Here is a 19,360-nt window from a genome sequence, read left to right on the forward strand (position 1 = left end):
GTGATGAATATGAAAAAAAAAAAAAAGATCTCCCTTACCCTTTCTTGGACTGTTTCGGAAGCAATAATCAGAGTAATAGCCAGGTAACCTCTCCTACCTCCCACTTCTGATAAAAGAACTCAGTTTGTCTTTTGTTTCCTTAGAATTTCACACTGTATACACTTTGTTGGTACCTTTTCCCATGACAGACTTGATTGCTTAGCCCATTTGTAGGGGCTCTGGAACAAGCATAACTACCCAGCAATATAAGGACTTTCATCAGTGCCTGGTATACCTGTTTATGTATTGTTCATGACATGAGAGCAGTCAACAGCTGCTCAGAGGAAGAAAGCACATGGGCACTTTATGGCGATGTGGTTGGCTTTTGATGTGACGTGAGTCTATATTTGGCTGTTGATGTAGCTCATGCAGATCTCTAAAAAGTGACCACAGGGATGTGGGCATGGAAATCCAAGCCAGCATTTGCTTTGATTCAAACTCAGATTTATATATAGGTTTTTAGCAATTTTCCTTGGCAATCTGTCAGACACTTAATACTGAATTTCCTTCTTTAACAACAGAGTGATGAGGCCTGTAGTTTGGTACATTCTTTGCTTTATCATAGTTTTCCAGTTCGATTTGCCTGTGTTTGTGCCCCCAAGAACATACACATGCAAAGTCATATTTTACTAGTTTTCCTTGATAATTTCTGTGTATCATGTGACGGGATGTAGGTTACAAATTCATTGAATAATAGGAAACAATGCAATCTTAAAATTTTTATGAAAGTGGTGATCTAGTCTAGTGTATGGAACAATAAAAAGTCAAAAGGTTACCTACACGTAATAGGTTTAAACAAGTTTATGGATCCGTACTTTATATACAGGTGTGGTACATTCTTCCACTAAATACTGCTTTTATTTCAAGAAGACTTAGTCCATACTGAATGCTTTTAATGTTTATTTTGGGGGGGGGGGTGGACACGGGCGAGGGGCAGAGAGAGAGAGGGAGACACAGAATCTGAACGGGCTCCAAGCTGTCAGCACAGAGCCTGACACAGGGCTCGAACCCACAAACTGTGAGATCATGACCTAAGTTGTGAGATCATGACCTAAGCTGAAGTTGGATGCTTAACCGACTGAGCTACCCAGGCGCCCCATGGTGAATGCTTTTAAAATGGACTTTTAAACCTTTATGTGAAAACTAATTGGTAACGGAAGTAAAATTTTAAAAAGTATAATCTCGATTCCTTTGTACTGTGTTTGAATTAAAGAACATTCAGTTTCTCTCTTCTCAAAAGTTGCAAAATTATGTTTTGCCTAGGAAGATGAACATGTGCCCACTGCTCCCGATCCTCCAAGTGAGCATTTACGTGGGCATGGAACAGGCTTCTGCTTTGATTCCAGGTAATTTTTCTTTTCCTTTTGTAGAGCTTGGATTATGTAGATGGGTGGTTCTCAAAGTATGGTCCCTAGAAACTTGTTAGAAATGTATATGATCGGGGCTGTACCTGGACCTTCTCAACCCAAAACTCTTGGTGTGGGTCCCAGGAGTATGTGTTTTAACATGCCTTCCTGGTGATTCGGATGCATGCAATCCTTTAAGAAGCAGTGCTCATGAATACTCGTAGTGGTCAAACTGAATGAATACTGTAGGCACATTATAAGTTCTGTTAATCTTTATAGTTTTACAAAAGGCATTTTCTGTTAAAAATTGAGGAATTCTTGTCACTAAGCTTCATTTTACATAATGTGATTGCATTTTGGGGCTTTTAATGGAAAAGTTTTTGTCAGTCTAATTGTAAAACTCCATTGAGAGGCTTTAACAGTGGTTTATTACGTAACTGTCAATAGCAAGCGTTTAGAAGCAGAGGTTTCTGGAGTAAGTGAAGACTTTCAAGGTAAGTTTAGTGTGAAATATCGGCTTACGTAGATAATCTTCAGGATAGATGTTATATTTATTGCTGTTCAGAAATTTTACTTTTTGGAAATAGTAATTCTTTCATTTTTCTTTTTCTTCAAGCTTTGATGTTCACAAGAAGTGTCCCCTCTGTGAATTAATGTTCCCTCCCAACTATGATCAGAGCAAATTTGAAGAACATGTTGAAAGTCACTGGAAGGTGTGCCCAATGTGCAGCGAGCAGTTCCCTCCTGACTATGACCAGCAGGGCTTTGAAAGGCACGTGCAGACCCATTTTGATCAGAATGTTTTAAATTTTGACTAGTTACTTTTTATTATGAGTTAGCAATATAGTTTAACAATTTAAAAAATCACCTCCAATAGACCACTATGGAGACCACAAGGTATCCCTTCCACGTACCCTCTACCACACTTTTCTGAACAAGCGCTGCTTTGGAGTTTTGTGTTACTAGGGTCAATCTTCAGCTTATCAATAAATATAATTGTAACCCCTGTTAATCTTACAGCTTAAGAAAACTTTTTCTGTGTTTGTATCTTTATTTATTCCCCAGTTTGCAGAACTATATGAATAAAGGAAATGGATTGTTTTAATGTTACCACACTGAATATATATGTGGAGTGTGTGACTTAGCATAATATTTACAAGTTTCTGTTGACCTTGTTGATTGAGCATGACTACTAAATATTATGTAATAAAAATAATTTATCATAAGTGTGGCAAAATAATTATTTGAATACAGAAACTTCCATAATTTAACCCACGAAAGGATTTTTTTTAACTTTCTTTAAAAATGGAGCTGCATGTAGAATCAGCTCACATGCTTGCAGTATAGCAAATACTTTTTGATATTTGAAATGTTTGCTTTAGGAATAGAAGGCATATTTTGCTAATTTTATGACCAAAACATTTTAGAATGACTTGAGTGATTATTTTTAAGCCATCTTGAAGTTGTATTTCTGTCTAATGGGAAAATGGAACAAATACACCAGTGCAGTTGTTTCGTAACAACTGTTTCATAGAAAGGATCAACTAAACAGTGGTGTTTGTGGCATAAAATCACAAAAAGTGTATCCGTAACTTTTCCACATTTTCCTGATGGAGGAGAATTTTGAAAGAAGATTCTCAGTAAGTGATTGAAAATGTGATGTATAAATGCAAATCATTGTGTTCATTGTGTCTCTATGTAGTATTCTCATTAACATTAAAGAGGACACATTTTTGGAGATGTGTAATTTCATTGTCAAATTTATTTACGATAGCTTTTAAGTGTAAACATCATTAACATCTTTTTTTTTTGGTCTGGGCTGTTAAGTTTCCAAACAGTGTTCCTCTTAAAATATGAATGGTAAGAATTTACTGTGATTTTGCTTCTTTTGTAGTTACCAAAATGTTTAAGCTTAAGCAAGGTAGCTGGGATGTTAACCTTATAATCCGCGTGGTGGCATTTCGGTGTGCTGTGTGTGAACTGCATTCACATCGTGTCGCTTGTGTTGGTTTCTGAAAGCCGAAGTTGTATTGTTGTTGGAATCCTTGAAAAAGAATTGTGAGTGCAGGGCAAGACGGGCTGTGGCAGACTAGAAGGCAGCAGTAGCCGAGACGCCCCCGGCTCACCTTCCCGGGAGGCGGACGTGCGGGTAAAACACGTTCAGTGGGGGTAGTCTCAAGCTGCGTCCGTTCGTTACGGAGCAAGCCAACCTACGAGTATCCTCCCCGTGTCAGGGTGGTAACGGACACTACTGAAAATACAGAGCCCTGTTTGTTTTGGGTCAGAGGCAGTTTATTTTAAATGATTTCATTTACATTTATAAGCAGCTTTTCTTGACAGCAATTTTGATTAAGTTGCCTTCAGTTCTAAAACAAACCTCTGTTGCTTTCAAACTTAATGTGCTCTGTCCCCAACAAAACATATGAAAATATAATTTAAAGCACAGTTTTCACAGACACAGTACGATACATTCACTATACACGGTATAACAAAATATTCCCATCCTTACCTGTTTAGTAATACTGTCACAAGGAATAAGTAAATAGAAATTGAATTTGTTTTATAGTTGAAAGAAATTTAACATGCACAATGACTATTTTATGACTGTTTAGCTGTTGAACTACTGATCCAGCCTACATTTCTTGCACTAGAAGGAGCAAAGCTAAATAATGATTGCTGGCCTAAAAAAATTTTGGTCAATTATAGGTAGATATGAAGTATCCAAGCAGGGCCTTCTTATGCACCAACTAGTTGCTTCTCATTGTCTGGATCACCCTTTTTCAACCTAGAACACTGTATATTCAGGACCAAGACCACTCTTCAGAGATCTGAGGAAATTTTTCGAGGGCAGTGTCTTTAGAAATACTTTAAAATCCCTCATTATGAGGGATCGACAACTGAAGAATATAGAAGCTTACCCATCTGGCCAGTCATCCTTTCAGACTGTGTGAAGAATTGAGGAGGGACACCTGCTTCCCAGCTGTAAGACTTTCGTCAAATGGGAACACGGAAAGTTATTTTGTAAGCAGTTCGAGTTTGCTTTTCACCAGTTTTGTGGGCAGTTAGCCATCTCAGAGCAATTTTTATTGCATAATGAGGCAGTTGGTAAACTCTTGCATGTTTAAGGAATAGCACTTGGGAGAAAAGAACACTCAAGGCATGATGGTATTGTTGGTGAGAAAAACTTCAGGAATGGTCCAGACGTAGGTCACTCTAATGGGTCATATTAGTCACTCTCTGACCACCTGCCACAAGAAGCACTTAATTGTCAATAAGGCTCAATTTCGTGTTTCGGCAAAATGTTTTATAAAGCTAAACAGACGTTGCCAATGGGAATACAGACCTCTACAATGTGATGGGAAAAGTGCCTTCAAAAAAAATGTCTAAAAACAATGAGCGTGAAGAAGAGGCAGTTGGGGGGTGGCGTGGGGGGATCTTAACAAAAATGTTCTCTTTGAAACGTGCTTGTCATTTTCTTATTTGCAACCCATAGGTTTGTTAGGGCAGTGGTTGCAAGAATTGGCAACACATAAAACATTAACTCTGTTGGCAATAGAGAACTACAAAGTGCTTTAAAACTTCACCTAAAGATGAAGATAGAACTAAATTTCACACACACAAAATTTGCACTTAAGTATTTCAAAGTGTTTTCTAACAGATTTCAGGGAAAAGTATTTCACTAAACTGGTATCTTGGTCCACAAGTATCAACAGGCATAAACTGAATCCCTTGCACCCAGCAGGCACTCCATGAATGTGTGTGAAATTAATGAGTGAACTGAATAGACTATTTTGTACAAAAATGCCATTTATAACACAAATGATTGGTAAGTCAGATGGCAAGATTTTCAGCTTTTTAAGGGGCAGAAGGATTTGCAAGATAATATAAAACACAAAGCACACCTTTTACGTATGTTATTTAAATATGAAAATACTTTTAGCATATTATGTTAAACATTCTTATTTATATTTCCATTACCTAAAGTCTTTCTACTCACAAATACTAACTCCATTATGTAAGGCATGGTAACCAGTTTGATAATGAAGGTATTATTTTGGTTTTGAACATAGTGAGTTGATGTGTTGAAAAACTTCAATCACATTACAATCTTGGGGGAAAAAAAAAATCTCAGTGCCAGCCCCTCCTCCCCCCAGTTGATATCACTGCAATACAACCGAATAATATGCAACATGCCCTCAATCTTACTTTCTGTTGGGGGAAATGTGCTGAAGAACCTAGAGCTTTTTCTGTTTAGCACCTTATATCAAAGTAATGAAAATGGGTATGATGATGACATGTGCAAATGTACAAAATCATTAACTCTACAAAGATACATCATTCCAAAATTACAGAAAAGTTTTAAAGCATGCATTTAATTCTTTAAAGGGTTGCTGAATGCTTCCCCTGCAAAAAGGTGGCTGTTTTCAAAATCAGCAACTGCTGGTGAGGGTTTCTTGGCACAGTTGGGGACCAGCATGTTATTGCTGCATCTTCCTGATAATCTCAGCCGACACCGGGGGGTGGAAATTGATTGTGTGGTGCCGCAGGCCCTGAGCTGTCTTGTAACTCTTACCACAACGACATTTGAATGGTTTGCGGACGCGGATCTGTGTTCTGTGACCATTCTTAGCGTGGTACTTGATGCCATTCACATTCTGTGGAGAAGACAAAACGTCACCGATTAGATGCAACCAAGATGTCAGACTGGGGAAAACCTCGGTGTGGGTCTGGATTACAATGGACGTCTCCTGGATGGCAGGTGTGTACAGGGTAGGCTTTGCCTGAGCTCTAGTGCCAGCAGCCTGATGTGATCGTGGGCCGTGCAGAGTGGGTCATTTACTCTGACAAATTTTACATAGACTATGTAGTCGAGACTGTAGAAGGAAGCACAGTGAGTTCCTCTGCCTAGAACTTTACTTCCTTTCTGGATCATTTTTTCCACTTGGAAGAGCGTTAACAACAAACAGTCATCTAAACATAGCCTCAGGATGACCAAAAAACTGTCTTTCGAAAGAAGACACAGGGCAGTAGAGTTCAAGATCTATATAAATCCCTGATGCGGAAACTCACCTCAGTGTTTTGCTTCCAGACGGCTGGAATAACCTACCTTACCTGGAATTTTCGTCCATTTTCTACTTTGCATTAAGGCAGGAGGGTCTCTGCCACAAATCTTGCCCCAAATCATGCCGTGACAGTTGTGTGTGTTAAGCACCCGTGGACAGACTGAACATTTATGTGCTGCATTCCAAACATAGGTTATGGAAGTCTCAACAATGTAAGAGTTCCAAAGTCCACATTCTGGATTTCTACTAAGACTCCATGCTTTGAATCACTCCACGGACTTAATTTACTATTGCTCAATCCCAATTAAATGGTGAGAACACGGGCATTGAGTGATGAAAGATTTAAGTAAAAATAAATGGCCTAAAAAAATTAGATGATTAGGTGATATTAGAGCATAGGTTCTCAACACCCAGGTCTGCTACTGCCAGATTTGGGGAGTAAAGGAGGACAAAAGAGCGAGCTTGAAACAAAGACGGGAGAACAGGTCGTCAGAAGAGTGGGCCGTTTCCTGAAGTATTACATGAATCTGATTCCACTGAGCCTAGTTCTAAACCCAACTCGGATTCCAACATAGCAGTCTTGAACTTTACTCCTCTAAGATGCCCTTCCTGAGCTCCCAGGTACAGGGACGGCCTGCTGTTCCATGGGCATCTAGGGCAGTACCTGGCCCGTAGTAGATGCTCCATAAGCATCTGTGAGTGGCGAATTTGTTAGAACGTGGTTCACTATTCTGGAATAAGTTGAGTTGCCATTAAAATGGGTTCAGTGATTATTACTATTTACATTCCCCTCTTAGAGATCCATAATGCACATTATCCTGCTTGACTTAGTTGAACCCAGGGGTGCCAAACAGCAATCAGTTGGCTGTGTTCAGAGCCTGACTGACGGTTGTCCGTGGAGTCAAAGCACAAGGACAAACACCCTTTGCCCTGGACACCGGGTTCTGGGGCGTCTGCACCTTTGTTTCTGTCCATCCCGCATCAATCCCTCCATGCGGGACAAGGGAACCCCTCCCTGTTCTAGAGGCATGTTGGGGAGAACCTGCTGCTGCAGCAGGGACAGAGGGAGAGCAGTGACAGTGGCAGAATCAGGCCCATTAAGATGAGGGGTAGACTGCCCCTGCCGGCCTCCTGCTATTCCAGCCACCCCAGCACAAGCCGAAGGATGCGAGTGGAGCCAGCTGCGTATCCCAGCCCGAGCTGGCATCTTTCTGCCACCGCATGAGGCACCCAGGTAAGAACCACCTAGCTGGTGCCAGGCAACCCACAGAACCACGAAGGACAACAGTTTTAAGGTACTTGAAATAATTAAGTTTTTAAAAACATTAGGAAAGCACCACTGGTTTTCTAAGTAACAATACGGTAGGAAGTTTCCTGGCTCGCAAAGACTAGAAATTTGCGTCCGTCCCTCGCTGACATCCCATTTACTAAAAGATCAACAGATACATTCACTGAGCACCTAGTGGGGTCCTTTTCCGTAGATGGAAGGGTGACTCAAACATTTCATGTCCTCGTTTCCACAGGGAATTTGTAAAATGGATCATCAAAAATCAAGAAAATAGAGGGAACCAAAACTAACTACCTTTGACTAGCAAGCAAAACAGCATGGCGACTCCCAGCAGGAACAGGGCTTAGATACTCCATCCAGGCCTGAGTTTTTACAACTCATTAGGTGAGAAGTCTCAAACCCGAAATTGCTAAAGCCGCAAGAAGCCAGTCCAACATGACCGGATCCAGAGTTCGGCAGGAGAAGGACAAGGCCAGGGCGGAGGGGATTTCAGCAGGTCTGTGGTCTGTTCCTCGCTTGAATGTAAACATGGTGGTGTGAGTCTGGCCGTGAGAGACTGTGAGGAAAACACCGCTAACTCCATACATTTGCTTTATTACTTTGGAAAAATGAGTAAGCCACTTGCACATTTGGAAACACGTGGCTCTTCCAGGGTTGGCCAAAGGACCTAAAAAACCTACCTGACCCGTCTCTCTCTTTGTCGCCGTGATTTCAAATGTTCACGAGTGTCAGTGGGATACCCTGTCACACGTTAGTGCAAGCTCTAATGAGATTCAAGATTTGCCCCATCTGTTCATTCACAGATAGCAATGGGAACTTTCACTTTTCTAACACTTGAGGTTAAAAAAGATTCACGGACATTTATATATAATTGCAGAGAGTCTAAAAGAAGTTTGGTCTTTCAGAAATATTAACTAAAATAGGTGATGGCAGGCGACTTGAAAATGAAATGCTTAAATCCTCTGGTCTCGGGAAAGAGGAAAGGGAGTTGATCTTTGAATTTTTTTGTTTGTTTGTTTACATTTATTTATGTTTGAGAGACAGAGCGTGAGTAAGGGAGAGGCAGAGACAGAATCTGAAACAGGCTCCAGGCTCTGAGCTGTCAGCACAGAGCCCGACGCGGGACTCGAACCCACAAACCGTGAGATCATGACCTGAGCCGAAGTCGGATGCTTAACCGACTGCGCCACCCAGGTGCCCCGGGAGTTCATCTTTAAAAAGGGAAAGAAGAAAAGGCGGGGGGGGGGGGGGGGCAAGGAAGGTCAGTAACATGAAGAGCTTCTCATGCTGAGTATTTGAGGTGTCCTGTCTTACCCAGTACTCCTGTTTTAGATGAAATGGACACTGAGAAGGTGAGTGAAGCAGGTAAATGATAGGCTTGGGATGGGAACCCAGGGATGCCGGAATCCAGAGTAGTCCACATTTCTCCCAGAATTCCACATACCTGAAGTGCTAGGTACTTACTATGTAGTACAACCAGCTGGTGGTCTTTGAAAAATCGTACAAGTTGGGAAGGATTGGGACACTCCATCTGGAGAAAACGGTCAGTAACCTATGGTGGTCTGACACAGGGCTGGCATGTGCCAGAAGGCAGGGAGGAGGCAGCAAGGGGGCACAGGCAGGCAAGGGTGGCATCAGCTCATTTCCATGCCAGGTTCTACCATCAGGAGCTACCTGCCCTGATGAGGGAATAGAACCGGTCAATGCACAACGAACAATTCAGACCTCTTCTCCAAATTCCAGTCCAGATCAAATCATGAAACCTAAAGTCTGGACGCCAAGCTGGGCCACTGTGTCCTCGACAGTATTTGATTTTTACAGTCCGCACTCAGACCCGAATAACTACAGTATGTGACATGTGGCCTTGATATAAAAACTAACTTTCAGTTCCCCGCAGGCCTTGATGCTCTACATAAAGGAGAGGATGAAATCACTTGGGGATTTGATAAGGAAGAAAAATTAAACGAGCTGGGGTTGGAGGGGGTGGTGATGTTAGAGTGGAAAGTAAAGCCACCTGTAGCAGCGTGGTGACACCAACCAGCCTGAGAGCTGAAATGGAAGTCACTCCCCCACTGGACTCCGCATGGCCGCACATACAACGTCCAGGATGAGTCAGGTGGGAGTCACATCTTTAAAGTCCCTTTATTAAAGCAATCTGTGTCGAGGGTAGATAATTGTACAAATGTAGAAAATGCATAAAAAAAGAACAGGTTAATCACTATTGAACATCTGAGCTACCTCCGTCCAGCATTTTCCCCATGAGAGATCTATCATAGGAGATTGGAGTCTCCCATCATTATGTTTTTTTTTTGAAAGAAGGATTTTGAGGGCATCGTTTTATTCCATTGCCCTACTGTTAGAAATTTAGTGTTTCCTAAATTTGTGCTGTCATAGTGTGATGAACATCCTTGTATATCAATCTCTGCATCCCTGACGATGTGCTTGGGATGCATTTCTAGGAGACTATGGAGCTAAGAATATGGACTTTTTTTTTCTTTTTCTTTCTTTCTTTCTTTTTTTTTTTGAAGTTCTGATTATTTACTGCCAAGTTGCTTTCTGGAAAGGTTGCCTGTTATACCCCCACCAGGGCTTCTGATGGGACAGTTAGGAGAGACAAGGAGATTTAGATCCGCCGAGGGAGAGAAGGGCTGATGTGGCCTTCCCGGAAAACCTCGAGCTCACACCTGCCTGGCTGTGTATCTGGACATGAGAGGCCGCCTTCACGCTTTCTTCACGATGCTGAAACCACCAAAGTTCTCCATGTAGCAGAGGGACCCTTCCAGAGAAAGTGCAGGGGACAGCTTGTCCTGTTGCCTATTTCTTAAAAAATACCCTTAATTCTAACAACTCTAATATTTAAACTTATCAAAGGCAAAAAAACCTCAAAGCACCACAGCCCATCTTTTAAAGCCATTCCCAGTTACAAGCTTGGGGAGTCCTCTCTCTCTTGCCTGCAGTCAGAAGAAGAGTGTGGGTTGCACCAAGGTGGATGGGATCAGTTATTCCAGGTCTGAAACGTGTCTGGGACAAATCCAAAATCACGTTACTGCTCTGGGCTCCTGGTGGTTGGCTGGGGGCGGGGGGGGGGGGGGGGGGAGGCGTTGTCTTCTTCCCCATACATTTTGCCTCTGCTCCTTTATCCTCAGAGTATCTACTTGTCCAAGCCCTGTGACCGATGCTGAAGGGTCAATGAGCTGTGTGGACCCTTGGGGTGAAAAGCTAGTAAGTGCTCTCTCCAGTGGTATGAACAGAGCGAGTAGAAAGGTCAGGGGAGGATCGAACTTCAGTTGGGGAATCGGCGCCGGGAAACTTGGTACGGCCTCCCCCAGAGGAGGTGGCAGTTGAGCCGTGCCTTGAGAAGTGAGGGGAATTCAAATGAGAAGTGCTGATGGAGAGAGGAGGGAAAGGGAGCACCCCAGGCAAAGGGATTATCTGGGAAACAACATGGAGACTCGGCTGTCCTGCCGGGCCCCTCTCCCTTGGCCAACTCAGCATGAAGTCTAGAAAGTTAGGGACGTCACCTCTCTGTTCTGCAAATGCTGGGAAGTGGTGAGAAGCACTGATCTGGGGTCGGTGCCCAAGCGGCTAACGGGTCAGAGACTCCCTGCCAACAGCGGACGAGTCTGAAGAGAGCCCTGGGAACGAACAACAAGATGGCACCACTTCTGGATTCTGCCTGACGCCACAGCACAGCCGCTCATTAAACCTGCCTCAAGCCAAGACCCAATCGGACCGTCGCGCAGTAAATAAGAGGCAGGAATTACACCAGAGCTCACCGCTGCCCTGCGGCCAGTAACTTCCCAGCAGAAAGAGTCAAACCGAAGCTTGAAAGGAGTATGACCACGCTTCCTCAAGCACTCGGTTAGAAGTAGTTACGTGTTTGTTCTTGGCCCACGTAGCATTACTCGGCATTCTGGCCCAGAAAAGGAAACTCACACTTCCCTCATGGAAATCAGGACCACTAATTGCCACCCGGGGTCATCTGTCAGCTGGAGGTACTGAGTCAGGCAGCCTCCGCAGCCCGAGCTTCACTCAATTTTCTTTTGGCCTTACGTGCAGAAAGAACACTCAAGTCCCCAACCACCCAGATGCAGACAACTACAGGAGGAATTGCTGGAAACCCAAGAGAAAAATTACAGCCAAAGAATAATGGCAGGAAAACAGGTGAGGTGGGGAAGCGGGCGGAGAAGGAATGAAGGGGGCAGGGAAGCCTGCAGAGAGGGGCATCTGGAAAGCAGGCAGGAATCAATGAGCGAATTCTCGGTCTAGCTTTGTCCACTTTGAAATAAATAGAGAAGGAAAACTCTCTTTCTGCCACGCAAGAGCTACCCTCTGGAAAAATGGGCCTGTCTGACAATCCCTTGGCTTTCTGGCCTCCCGAGGTAACAGCCTCCTTGCCTTTCCTACTCTGCCTTCCATGCCTCTGACGTAGAAAATGTGTGTCCGGGGGGCGCCTGGGTGGCTCAGTCGGTTAAGCGTCCGACTTCGGCTCAGGTCATGATCTCGCGGTCCGCGAGTTCGAGCCCCGCGTCGGGCTCTGTGCTGACAGACAGCTCAGAGCCTGGAGCCGGTTTCAGATTCTGTCTCCCTCTCTCTCTCTCTCTCTCTGACCCTGCCCCGTTCATGCTCTGTCTCAAAAAGAAAGAAACATTTAAAAAAAAAAAAAAAAGAAAGAAAATGTGCGTCTGTAACTCTGAGTCATGTTCTGACCCCAACAGCTCCCCTGTCCTGATGGGATTCTCACACCTCCACCCTGGCGTTTTCATTTTACACAAAGCATATCGGGACTTTTCCAAGATAAAATGCTAACAGTATAAAATAGGTGAAACCTTGGCCACTTAGTCTTGTGATTCATTTGTGTTGCATGCTTCTATATAGTGGCTGGCACAAAAAATACGGAAGCCGTTTTCTTTTTTAGTGTTCAGGGACATATTTAAGAGCAATGTGAGAACTGCTTATGCTGTTGCACATCTTTTAAGCCTTTTTATTAAAAAAAAAGGTCAACCTGCTGAGCTATGGGTAAATTCGCATATCATCAAATGTACCAAGTATGTTTCTGATTTTTATATTTCTCACAGCTGGATTTTAAAGAGTTGCTGACACTTGGCAGAAGTGTTGCAATTTTTTTTTTAAGTGTTTGTTTATTTAGTTTTGAGGGGGAGAGGGGCAGAGAGAGGGAGACAGAATCCCAAGCAGGCTCCACACGGTCAGCACAGAACCCGATGTGGGGCTCGCACTCATGACCCGTGAGATCGTGACCTGAGCTGAAGTCAGACACTTAACCGACAGAGCCACCCAGGCGCCCCGAAAAGTAAAAGACTTTTTAATCAAGTATGTATCATCAGCTAAGAATGTATAGATTTTAATATTTATATAATAAATATTCTTCCTTCCTAAAAAAAAAAAAAAATTTGTTTTTTAAGGCGCCCTCTGGACTGACACCTGAATGTTGTGGGTGTTCCTCATTGTTTTGTCCCTTTGAGTTTACTTAACAGAAGATCTAGTGCCCCGGCTGTTCATGACACCCAGCCAGGCTCTCGGAGACACGGGTTCCACATCATCTATATAGAGAGGGCACTGAGGTGGGCCATTGGTGAGAAAGATTTCAAAGCCCCCTTTTCTGCCTTTCCTGCCAGTGGGAGGGGGGGGCTGGTGGGAGGGGGAGGGGGCAAGAGCTCCCTCCCCGAAAGCTAAATACCCTAGCACATCCACTGCTTTTAAGACGTCAAGGCCGCCTTCTGTGAGCCACCTGCACAGCCAACCACTGAGGCAGGTGCTTGGCAAACAGGTGACACACTTGATATTCTGACTGACAGGACATGAGTTTGAAGACCACCGGGAACACGATCCTCCTACCAAAAACATCCCCTCTTTCGACCTGCAGCTCCCGCGCAGATGAGCAGAGGGGAAACCCCACCGAACTGCCAGGGACCAGGGGCCCGCGTGTGCCCAGGCACATGTCTCCGGGAGGACCGGGCACTCAGCCGGCACGGGAGAGGGGGGCGTCTCTGCCCGGGCTGCACGCTCGCTTCGGAAGGAGGAGCTGCTACCCGACGTGGGGCTTGTTTTTCCACGCAGTCATGCCCGGTGGGGTGGAGGTACCGCGTTTACCTTGTATCTCTTTTTACATCCAGGAACCGGGCAGGCAAAAGGCTTCTCTTCCCCTCCGTTCATGCACATCGAGCTGAGGATGGCTTCGGAGCTTATGGCGCTCTCTGTGGTCCAGGACTCATCGCTGTCCGACTCCTCGTAGTCGACCTCCTCCTCGTCGTACTCGCTGCCTGCAGGGTCAGACAAGCGCAAGAGCCGTCAGCGGGCTCCCTCCAGTTTGCTCCTGCCACCCGCAGGGCAGGGAGGAATGGGTGACCACACGGGGGGGGGGGGGGGGGGCATTCCTCCTGCCCTGGGAGAACATTCCAGGCACAAAGGGACTGCCCTGGGGGCAGAGAGACCTGCGCTTCCACTAGTTTCCACTAAGAGACCAGATTAAGAGCTGCCCAATGACTCCTGGCGGGCAATTAGCTGAGCAAGAACTTGACCCGGACGGACGTCCTGGCAGGCCAGTCCGTGACTCCAAAGGTGCCGGGAAGGCTCTGAGGCCCAAGCCGAAGACACCCAGCCACGGCAGACACCCCTGCCCGAACACGTACACACCGGCTACGTCTGACGTTCCAATGCACAGAATTCTGTCCCCAGAAGTTCACGCGTATTAGCCTCGTAAATGCAAACACCTGCGGGAGGGGGTTACACTTTGAATAGCTCGCTACACTTCAGTGGGACTTAATTTCAGATCTTTTCCTTTACAGCTCGAGCTGAGAGGACTACGAGGAAATGTGGACCTAAAAGGGGGTTACCAGAAGCTAGGGAGCGGGGGGCTGGGGGGACCCAGAAACACCTGAAGCTCCAAACCCAACTCATGTCCGAGTACAAGTTGCAGCTCATGGAGGACCAAACACCTCCCTACCACACCTGTCCCCAGGGTCCTGTCTACACCTGTCTTTTCACAGCATTCCCTGCGAGGGCGGGCTCACCCATCCCAGTCAGACTGCTCGGATGGGAGGAGGGGACTCCCTTGTGTTCCTGACGTTAAGAGCTCTGTTCGGAATTGAATTAAAAATGTGCTTCCCAGACTTCTGTTCAGGACGGTGGGGACGGAGAACCACTTCAACAAGCAGCCGCTTTTTGCTCTTTTTTAATGAGGCCCAAAGCCATTTATGTCGAGCTTTTGCACAATACAACCCCGAAGGACATAATTCTAAAGATCATAAACAGTGTAAAATAATATGTTGACAAGTCTTAATGCATTTACAAGCCCCGTGGAATAAATAGGAATTATAGCACAACATTAATAAGAATTATATGGTAGCAATTACAGTTGTGAAATTCATCCCCCAGGTGTGAGGCTAAATTGCACCAGGGGCCTGCCTGGGTGCTCCGTGGTCCTTCTCTGCCACATCAATTATTTCAACACCAAATATTGGCATTTTTATTGGGTTTCATTTTAATAGGCATTAATAAGATTGTTTGAAGAGCCAATTGAGCCAGGCACAAGGACCCCGGCCTCTGAAGCTAACACTTAAAAGGATCCACGAAGGAAGGAAGGGACTTCAGGTTGATGGCGCGCCTCTTGTGTTTCAGGCACGGTCGATGCATTATCTCATTCAACCCTGGAGACGACTGTTGCTTTCGAAACAGGAGGAAACCGAGTCCAGTGAGGTTCAAGAGCGTATGCGCTTTCAATGAGCTATGAAGGGACACTGCTTTTTTCCCCCACCGTGCCTCCCGGCCTCCACTGCCAGCTGCACTCCCTTTCGCTGGTTCTTTATCATCTATCACTCTGGAGTCCAGAGCAGTCTGTCTTGAGGCCTATTTAGAAACTCGGCTGGCACAGAAAAATCAATTTGGCGAAAGGTTTGGAATTCAACTTTCAACTGGGTTGAAATAACTCTGGGTTTCGGTAACCCTGCTGTATTGGGCCGTAGCCCCCAGGAATAAGAGACCCGTTTAGAAATGCTTCTACGCGACAACACAGGGGTATATACTCCGCCGTGTTTCGGAGTCTGTGAGCAACTTCTGAAATCTGTTTTTAAGTAGGGCATTGTTTAGGACATTTTACTCTTAAACAAATGCCACATGCTGGTGTCCTTTAAATTGCTTGTTAGAAAACTATAAATGCTATTTCACAAAGCTCCTCCAGCAGGCCTTCGGAAAGTTCGAATGACTAATTTACCCATCTAATTGGGCTAATTTGTTAACCTGAATACCAAGAACCATGCGACATTTACAACTGGGGGGGGAAAACCTCAGACCAACTGAGGGCTTAATGAAGCCCAGCAGAAGAGAAAACGTCAAGACTCCACTGGATCAAAGGGAGGCAGCCCCTGAGGGGTGGAGGCTGGGAACACAGTCGCCTGGAAACCACGCGGCATCCTGCAGGTAGGGGGACCACACAATTCATCATCCGAGCTGGGGCGCCTGTGAGGGGAAACGCCGGCCCCGGATGACAGGCGTGAAGGGGCACTGTCCCTGGCTAACTGCCCACCCCCCCACCCCCTGGCAACGCACCAGTTCACCACAGGGACCGCTGGGGCGCTCTGCGAAATTAACCGGCTCCCTTGGTAGGGGATCAAGAAGCACCTGTTTACACTGAATTCTATCCTATAACAGACATCAGTGCACGTCTTGGCTGGGCATGTCAGCTGAGTGACAAGCTACTGGCATCAGCTTTCTCTTCTGTGAAAGGGACACAAATCTCTTCCTTGGAGTTTAAGGATTAGAATTAACGCCTACAGAACGTCTGCACATAGTAAGTGCTCAAAAACGTGGAAGACAACGTAACATCATTTTTGTGATAACATTACATGAACAGGTTGCATAGAATACGTTTAGAAAGGCCTGTTGTGAAATCAAGCAAAAACTAAGATAATTCTGAAAGACACGGGAATCTCCACTAGAAAGACAAGCGCATTGTGGGAACTTCTCAGTGTGGGCAGAGCTAAGCACCTCCCCATCTACAGGGAGGTCTGTGAGCCCAGGTCTGGGGGCTTGTGTGAGCCCTGGTCGGCCACTGACAAGCTGTGTGGCCCCGGGCAAGTGACGGTCACCTCTCTGATCTTCTAGACTCCTCACCTGTAAAATGGGCTAGTGCTACGAACCAGCCCTTAAGGCTGCGTGAAGCACAGCTGAGTTCCTGTTTTTCAAAACAATATACTGATGGGGCGCCTGGGTGGCTCAGTCAGTTAAGCGGCCGACTTCAGCTCAGGTCACAATCTCACAGTTTGTGAGTTCAAGCCCCGCGGGCTCCGAGCTGACAGCTCAGAGCCATGAGCCTGTTTTGGATTGTTTCCCTCGCTCTCTCTGGCCCTCCCCCACCCATGCGCTCGCGTGCTCTCTCTCAAAAATAAGTAAATGTTAAAAAAGAGTTGTTTTTTTTTTAATTTAAAACAATACACCGAGAACAATGCCTGGCACAGGATAAACATTAAAGGAGTATTTGGTGCATAAACAAGTAAAACATTATAAAAACAGGTTCCTCATTTCGCCCACCGTTCCCTCGCTCTTGAGGGTACAGAAGTGTGTGTGTGTCGGGGGGGGGGGCTCTGTAGCTTATCTTAACTGTACCCGAAATGCCACCCTATCGTCCAACAGAGCTGTGAGCAGCTGGAAGGCGAGGCCTGGTCCTCAGCTGCTGGCCGTCTTGCATTCTGCAGCCAGGGGACCTGCGGCAGGTGGGGACAGGCGCGCTCTGCTCCCAGGCCACACGCACGCACGTGCCAGCACCTGCCTGGTGCTGACATCTGGAAGACGTGCCGGCAGGGCCCGGGGTGTCCTGCAGAAAACATCTGCCAACGGCCACCGCCCTTTGTCTGCTCTCGAACATCTTTGCGCCCTAGGAAGAGCGAACCCGAAACTAAAGTTACCTCCGGAGTTATGAAAACATGTGGGCCAAGCCCCTCTCTTTTGTGCTGTATTCATTTCCTCGCGTCTTTGCATGGAGAAAAAATAAGCCCCAGGGCGGTTCATTTGTCATGTGTGCTGCATCTGCGATTTTCAAAACGAACTTCATGAGTTCCTGGTAGCTTCCAGACCGTTGCCGGAGTTGCCCCGCCCATTATGGGAAGTGGGGCGTGGCAAAGCTGGTTCTCCCAGCAGGGGCCGCCCAACAATTTGGTCCTACATCCGATCAATTAAACCTTGTTGAGTATGAGCATGTGGGAATGTATTTATTGGAAAAGGCATGTGTGCACGAACACGTTACTGTACAAAACATACGCAAATCAAAGGATGAGGATAAAAGAAGAAGTAAATGTATCATAATAGAGGGGCGCCTGGGCGGCTCAGTCGGTTAAGCGTCTGACTTCGGCTCAGGTCATGGTCTCACGGTCTGTGGGTTCGATCCCCGAGTCGGGCTCTGTGCTGACAGCTGGGAGCCTGGAGCCTGCTTTGGACTCTGTGTGTGTCCCTCTGTCCCTCCTCCGCTCATGCTGTCTCAATCAATGAGTCAATCAATCAAGTTCTGCTGGGGGACACTGGGTCATGGAATCAGAATCCTGGAACTTACGGGCCACTGCACCCCACACTCAGCTGGCCCACGGCGGTCTGTGCGGAGGGCTTGCCTTCTCAGCGCTACCTGGCCCAGGGTCGTAAGCGGCAAAAGGTTATGGTTATCCCTTTCGTCTTCATCTTCCTTTCTTCTCCCCACTCTCGCTCTCTCCTTTCTACAGGGCAGCCCCAGATCCTCGCAAGGGCCCGTTGAAAGGGGCGAGGTGCTCAGACACAAAACAGGAAAACACCGGCCACGAACGGACAGCCCCTCGGTCAACTTCACGCTTAGAGGGCCCCGAGGAAGGCTTTCTGACAAAACAGAGCGAAAGCTTACGGACCCTAATTAAGAAGAACAGGTGAAAACTGCCAGCGGGTTTGACGGATTCCAGTCGTGGCGCCCCCGTGCCCTGGGTTGTGCTACCTGGGAAGCAGCGCAGGAGAACCCTCTCGGAGACATTTCCCCTGCATTTTGAAACAAACATCGTTTGGCCTGATCAGGTGTCCAAACGTGACGAACCCGTCGTTCCCTATTAGAAGAGAGTACACCCTCCCAGATCTGCGTCTCAAAAGGGAGCCCGAGAACGAAAGACGGGCTGCTGAGCACTCTGGCGGACGCTAGCCCAGCCACCTCTCTGTTACGATGGTCACTGCCTTTGCAGGTCCTCTGGCTACAACACTCCATGGCGCGGACGGCCTGTCCTAACACGGCCTGTTCATTTCAGTCCACCGGTGGGCCGCAAGGGAAGATTTTCGGGAGGCATTTATGACACAGTAACAATGCCTGCTTTCTGTTGGCCTCCTTTTGCTTTCAGCCATTTGCTCCCCAAATTCTGGCGCTTCCCCCCCCCCCCCCCACCCCATGCCTAAACCTCTCTGTGTTTACTTGGACTTCTTAATGAGAATCGCAGCCAAGAACGAGCAGGTTTTGTTTTTACACGCGTCGTTCTGGAACCAGAAGGAGTGGGGAGCTGCTCCTGCCGCTTAGGGTTTGGGTGTCTCCTGTGTGCCTGGTGCTTGTCCCGTAGCCAACCTTCTATTGCCCCAATTTAACAGAGGGGAGAGGGGGGGTTCAGGAAGTG

The 19,360-nt window shown here is 46.3% G+C and overlaps 2 protein-coding genes across 4 annotated transcripts in view; one reads left to right on the forward strand and one right to left on the reverse strand.

Annotated features, from left to right (window-relative positions):
* Positions 1–3,123, forward strand: part of TAX1BP1 (Tax1 binding protein 1) — a 90,678-nt gene extending 87,555 nt beyond the window's left edge. For both annotated transcript variants that reach the window (XM_043589160.1, XM_043589161.1), the window contains exons 17-18: positions 1,303–1,385; positions 2,002–3,123. In XM_043589160.1, the coding sequence (XP_043445095.1) occupies positions 1,303–1,385; positions 2,002–2,203 (285 nt within the window). In that variant the 3' untranslated portion in view covers positions 2,204–3,123. The remainder of the gene's footprint in view (positions 1–1,302; positions 1,386–2,001) is intronic.
* A 532-nt stretch (positions 3,124–3,655) lies between these two features.
* The window catches only part of JAZF1 (JAZF zinc finger 1), a 351,409-nt gene continuing 335,704 nt past the window's right edge, over positions 3,656–19,360 (reverse strand). For both annotated transcript variants that reach the window (XM_043589163.1, XM_043589164.1), the window contains exons 4-5: positions 13,848–14,017; positions 3,656–6,040 (exon numbers count right to left, since the gene is read on the reverse strand). In XM_043589163.1, the coding sequence (XP_043445098.1) occupies positions 5,864–6,040; positions 13,848–14,017 (347 nt within the window). In that variant the 3' untranslated portion in view covers positions 3,656–5,863. The remainder of the gene's footprint in view (positions 6,041–13,847; positions 14,018–19,360) is intronic.

The sequence above is a fragment of the Prionailurus bengalensis genome, chromosome A2 (assembly GCF_016509475.1).
Source record: "Prionailurus bengalensis isolate Pbe53 chromosome A2, Fcat_Pben_1.1_paternal_pri, whole genome shotgun sequence".
NCBI classification, from domain to species: Eukaryota; Metazoa; Chordata; class Mammalia; order Carnivora; family Felidae; genus Prionailurus; species Prionailurus bengalensis.